Source organism: Neophocaena asiaeorientalis, unplaced genomic scaffold, assembly GCF_003031525.2.
Source record: "Neophocaena asiaeorientalis asiaeorientalis breed wild unplaced genomic scaffold, Neophocaena_asiaeorientalis_V1.1 scaffold787, whole genome shotgun sequence".
Taxonomy (NCBI): domain Eukaryota; kingdom Metazoa; phylum Chordata; class Mammalia; order Artiodactyla; family Phocoenidae; genus Neophocaena; species Neophocaena asiaeorientalis.
The window spans coordinates 532,735-539,213 of NW_020175824.1; the positions used below are offsets into that span (position 1 = coordinate 532,735).

General features: G+C 44.8%; 1 protein-coding gene across 1 annotated transcript; it reads right to left on the reverse strand.

The window, feature by feature from the left end:
* Positions 1-4,608: 4,608 nt before the first annotated feature.
* On the reverse strand, positions 4,609-5,196 carry CUNH11orf87 (chromosome unknown C11orf87 homolog). Its single transcript, XM_024732640.1, has one exon. It carries the CDS (start codon positions 5,194-5,196, stop codon positions 4,609-4,611), a length of 588 nt encoding a protein of 195 aa, XP_024588408.1.
* Positions 5,197-6,479: the final 1,283 nt, after the last annotated feature.

Consider the following 6,479-nt stretch of genomic DNA (forward strand, 5'->3'; position numbering starts at 1 on the left):
TATTAGGTTGGTGACATTAATAAATATTGATTTCAAAACATTGAAGCTGTTTCTCAAATGTTATCGAATAAATCAAAACCAAATCAGAATAAGATTTATGTTCAATTCAACGATTAAATACCTCCTCAATAGGTAGGTCAACTTATTCTAATGTAAACTAAAACACATATGAGCCACAAACACTAGTTCCAAAAAAGAGTGGCTGAGATAAGTGGCTTTTCAGATTTATACTCAAAGTCCAGATTCACATGGGAATGGACCTGAGGAACCTGACCAGGTTAAGTTTCTGGTTCTAATTTAACCTATAACTTCCACATAATATTGGCTAGCAATTGCTCAACTGTCACCCACATAAAAGTAGTTAAAGCATGTCTACACAATGGAAAATGGAGTTTTAACCATTATCTAATTAATTCAATTGATATAGATAGAAACAGTGGAAAAAGTCAGATGCCAAAGGTTTTTTAAAAGCTAATTTATCCATATTTTCCAAAAACTACTTATCAAACTAAAGAGATTTACCTTTAGCTATGTAGATATAAGTTGTATCTCCACACCACATATAGGTTGAAAATTAAAAATCGAGCCACAATTCAGGTTTGTGGTCTAGATGGCCCTAAATCTCTTCTAGGTATTTTTGCTTTCCATCTAGATATTCAGACCACATAGATATGGTCATAAATTCATTATCTTGCTACATCTGAGTCACTAACAAGGAAAGGAAGCTTATCTAATTACCAATTCCCCCAAGTCAAACAGGACTCTCCCCTTTCATTAAATAAAGAGAAAGTCATCAGATTTAACTCCAGAGAAATAGGTGCATGCATATACCCGACTTCTCAGTATCCTCTCTGGATAAGAGGGTGGAACAACTATTTGGTTTCCATCTCATTCTTGTAATGACAGAAAAGAGAATACAAAAAGTCCATTGTAAATTTGTACAAAATGTATGCATATATAAATACATATCTATGGGTGTATATAAATTCTAAAGAAGATTATATCCATCTACATCTTTAAGATTCAGAGTCCCATACAGTTGACATAATGGTATTCTCTCTCCAATTTTCTAACCTTTAAAAACAATAAGAATCAAGCATGCCACCTTATGAATACTGAATAGCAAGTGCAGAAGTTGAGCTGTAGCTATAGGGATTTGAAGCAATTAGTCTGACGGGACATCAGTGAATAAAATCCTTAAAATAAATTTGTCTATTTCCAGATTGCTTTTTGTTTCATATAAAATGAAATCCAAAATGCCCTGTTGGTAGCATCCCAAACTCCTTAGACTGTCAACTGAGCTCTATAAGAAGCAATGCTTTAAACAGGGTCTGTTCAAATTGCTTGGATATGTGCTTATTGCAATAATTTGGTGTGAGGACTGGCATTACTAGAATTTCATGTAATTCCTTATCTCATAAAAAATCTCAAGTGACACCATCAGCTTATAGAGTTCTGAGAATATTAACTCAGCATGAAATTTGACTCACAGATCACATCATCTTTACATAGAGCACTATTAAAAATATTAAGCCATAGTCAATTAATGGAGAAAGGCATACATATTTAAAGGGGCACATTAATAACATATTATGGATGTGTACCCATGTTTAGAGGTATCAAGATCTTTTTAAACAATATACATAATGTTTTTATTTCTCCTGTTTCCTCTATTCCTTTGGGGAAAAATTATACAGGATGATTTCATAATTACCCCCTAGAGTGTACAGGCTGCTCCTTGAAAGGGGATTATTATTGCATGCCTTGAATGCACTATGATTCATAAGGCAAAACGTATGAGTAGCTTCAGCACCAAGGAAATGGAGTCATCATCCAGCACTGCTCACAACAGAACATCTTATTGCTTTAATAAAATGGGAAATTATTCACTGTAAAAAGTGCACCTAAAAAGGGGGACAAAGTAATATCCACGCACTTAGTGGAGCTCATTGGAAATGAGGAAGCTCCTTTCTGAATCCCTAATTCTATTCAAATTTCAAGTCCAAAATTCATTCTGTAATAAGGTATTAAAGAGCTATAGCTAGATGAGGGTGAGCTACAAAAATTAATGGACTTTCTTCTTTACAGTGCCTTAGTCATTCTGATGTACAATGTAGAGCTCTGATGTACTAAAGGATACCCTAGTGGCCTGAGGGAGTTAATGCACTCTTTTACCTATTACTAGGAAGTGACTAAGGCACTGGAGAGAAACTGGTTCATTGTTTAATATATTGCACTCAAAGATTACACCTAGTCTTCCTAATATTACAACATGGCATGCTAAAATGATGATCCTCTGTGCTTCAGGAAAAGTCTTGAGTGGATATGTAACGGTGATTAAAATTTACCTTACTAAATTATTTTTATAAAAGATGTAGATTGAGTTTGGGCAATTTAATAGATGACCTAAAACCTCAGAGGTACTATTTTCTCTGGATAAGAGCACATATGCCTGGAACCAAGACAGAGAATCTAGAGCTACTAGTTACTTGGGAGAGGGATGCACTTAGGGGCAATTTTGCCTTACATTCTGCAGGTTAGTAAGGTCTCTTTTGGTTGAGCTTTCTGTAGAACATTCTCATTCATACATTTTCCAAATCTGTTCCCAAGAAAGGATGCCTGCATATAGTTTAAGATTATAATATGCTTCTGGCCCCTTCTATCATCAACCCAAGGAAACAAGTGGTAAATAACCATAGGTGGACTCCATTTCTAACATAGATGGCCTTATCTGGCATTAGGAGAGAGAACAAAAATATTGATCTTTTTCTCTCACTTACTTTTTTCTTACTCTTTCTTCATACATTCAATGAAGTTAGGTAAGCCACACTGAGAAAGAGAAAGAGAGCACTCCTTTAGCTGCATCTCAGTTACAGGCAGAGATATCTAACTAAACAAGCTGCAAACATTTTTATCCTACAAGCAGTTACTGGATTTAACTTCTTTTAAAATTTGCATGTCCTGTCGTCCAAATTGCCCAACATCCCCGCCAGTCTCACCCCCAAACACGTACAGTACAAGCAAGCACACACACACCACTGCCTCCAGGTGGTAATTGCATGCAGGGAGGACTACAGGCACTGTTTAAATATTAACCATGTTTTAATAGATGGCATTCCTGCACATCCATTATTTGTTTGTTTTCTGTTGTGGTTGTTCTGTTATTCACAAAAGAAATAAGAAAACATATGTATCATATTTTTATAACAATCTACTACAGAGTAAGGTACAAAAGAACACTTCTGGAAACAGCAGAAGCCAGGCCTGCACCACTGAATTCCTCATCCAGTGGTAATAATTATATCAACAGCTGGGAATTAAGAACAAGAATATACAGTTTGGAGGACGTAGTACAGAATTATAGTTTGCTTCTGTATTTGGTACCAATATAATAAATATATAACAAAGGTGCACTTGTTCTAAAAATTAAACTGAAACATTCTGGTTGGTTAGATACTGCACTTTCAGTACTGCACATCACCTAATTTATTTTATTTTATTTTATTACAAAAGAAGGTAACTTATGCAATGTTTAATAAGAAGAAAACCAAGAGTACACGCAAACCCGATTGTAGAAAAAGAGGAAAGAAACCAACAAAAAGCTAGAACACTTTCCAAAACATCCCCTCCTCGACTTGCACAACCAAAGAATGTACCCAGTTCTGAGACAATTTCAGCACCAGACCTGTCTGGACAGCTCCCGGGTCCTCTGTGAATCCTGAAAATGCCACAAGTCAAAGGTGTATAGATGGGGGAGCAGGGCAAGGACTAAAGCAGTAGATTCTTTCTTTTTCTTTCTTTCTTTCTTTCTTTGTTTGTTTCTTTGTTTCTTTCTTTCTTCTTAAAACTCATTTATAGATTTTTAATGAACTTATGCTCGGCCAGCGAGGGACATTTCTAAAAGTAAATTAAAATGCCTGGTCCTGGAAAAGAGAATGGTTAACTAAAGGTGAGAAGAGGGCTGACTGGAGAGCGGTACCTGTCATAAACGTTTTTCTGGGACAGTCTCTGGCCTCTTGAGGTCCTGGTGCTTAATGTTTACGTTTTCTTTATAATATACTATTGCCTGAGTCCGGCTGAACGTGGGAATGGGGAAGGGAGGGAAGCTGAAGGAAAAGTGGGGATGAAGGGGAAGAAAGGTAACTGAACCTTAACTTGACAGCTATGTACAACATACCAGCCCCCCTCCACTCCCTTTGTTCAGGGAGTCAACGCCTTTTACATGTTTGGTAGCTTGTGCGGTCTCTCCTCCATACTGTGGGGGCGCAGGGTGGAGAGGGAAGACGCGTCCTTCACTGACAATGAGAACTTATGTGATTTGTCATGCGCTTGGATCGTGTTATTAATATTATAATAATTACTATAAATAATAATAATAAAGTATTATTATCAGCGTTATTTCTTCTTCCGAGACTTTCCTCGCCCAATATTTACAAATACCGCACAGTGCCTCGGCGGAGGAGAAAAAGAGTAGGGGGGAGACAAATAAGGAAAGAAGGAAGAGGAAAGGGAGGCCACAGGAAAGTGGAAGAGGAAGGCCGGAGAAAAAAGAGCAAGGACGGCAAAGATGTTGGAAACGAGGAAGGGAAGAGGAGAGGGACTAGACAATCAGGACAGTACCACCGTTTGCAAAAGGCCCTCGCCAGCTGGGTCCAAACAGGAGGAGGCTGTGTGCGCTCCTTGCGGACTGGGGGCCGGTGGTGGAGGCGGAGGAGCACAGGGGCGCTGGCACGGGAGGCCAGGGGAAGAAGAAGCGTTGGATGAGGCGCAGAAGGCAGCGTCCCCTCCCTGCTTCTCCAGCCGGCTTTCTTTTGCTTGGTTTGGGGCCTGGCAGCCCTCGGGTTGGGGAAGCCCCCTGCCGCCGCGGTTGCCGCTGCAGTGATCCCGCTCATATTCCTCCTGAGCCCTCTGCATCTTCCGTTTCTTCATCCTACGCTTGTGGATGTGGAAGGTGGAGAGGGACAGCACAATGAGGCAGAAGATGAGGGTGACCAAGACAATCAGCACCAGCGTGGAGGAGAACGAATGGAAGAGCTGCTGTCCCACCTGCGTGATGCACGTGCCGCCGCCGCCTCCTGCGCCCGGGCCACGGGCGCTCGCGTTGCCCGTGCCGCTGGCGTTGGGGGAAGCAAAGGTCCGGTTGAGGAGACACGGCGGCAGCGCCAGCCTCAGCTCCTTGGGCTCCCTTGCACTCATCGGCGCTGGGCTGGGAGGGGCCAGGCACACCAGACTTCCTCTTCTGGGCACACGGTTCCCACCAGCCAAGAAGAGGACGGAGCCCGCGCCACCCAAAATTACTCCCTGGTGTGGGAGGGGATGCGCTAGCGAGCGAAGGACTGAGGGAGCAACTGCGGGCAAGCAAGCCGGCCAGGGAGCGAGCGGTGCCCAGGAGATCCTCTCCGGCCCCGCCTCGAACGCGTGTTCGCGCGCCCTTTTCCTTTGCCAAGGCACCAGGCTGCAAAGAGAACAGGCTTAGTTAGGATCCCAGCTGCTGCCCGGGGGAGCGCTGAGAACCGGAACGATTACCGCCACTGCAAAGCGGCCCTCTGAGCACACTGCCTCAGCTGGGCGCCGCCCGTCTTCTCCGCAGCCCGCGGCCCCCAGCCCGCCCGCCCGCCCCTGGCCACGCACCAAAGCCTCCAGTTCCGCGTTCGCGCCACTTTGCTGGGAAGAGGGTCTGCGCCGACACCGCGGAGATGCCGATTACTCAGCAGATAGAGCAGCCACCCTGAGCACTCCACAACTTTCTAATCGCAACACACACTCAGCCACGTCGGAACGCGGTCCCTGCTTCCCAGAGCGCCGACTCTCCTCTTTCCGGAGCCCTCTCAATGGATGTCTTCGCCTGGATCCTACCTTTCCCAGCACCCACCCCGAGCCGCCGAGCCGACTCCGGGTACGCAATCCTCCCTTCCCTTCCCTCCCCCTCCAGACTCTCGCTCCCTGGACGTTGGCAGATCCCTTAGGTCCCAATCCCATGGGGGTAACCCTGGAGCCGCATCCCATTCCGCCTCTGTCCGCGGCTGAGGCTGACACGCAGGATCGCGCTCCATCCTTTCTCCATCCTTCTTCCCTGGTACCCCCCCAACCCCCCCCCCCCACAACACACACAACCAAAAAAAAAAAAAGCTGAAGCACCTTTCTTTCTCAGCTAAAGCACATCCTTGCAAACGCCCCCTTCTCCACATCTCTCTGTGCCCCCCACTTGACAGTATCCTGCTTCTTTCTAAGGGTGCTGGAAATGAAAGGGGGAGGGTTCCCGCCTGCAAAGTTTGGGGAACAGACCTTCTCTCGGGCCTTCCCAGTCCCAGCCCGAGGGCCCTGAGGCTCTTCCCGGGGAACAGAGCCAGGGAGATCCGTAGCGCGCAGCCGAGCCCCCTTGCCGCTCTCAAGAGGCAGCTGCAAACTGTTGCACTGCGGAGCAGTGAGGCGGCGTGCAAGCCCGGGCCGGGGCAGGGGCGGGGGCCGAAGCTACGGCC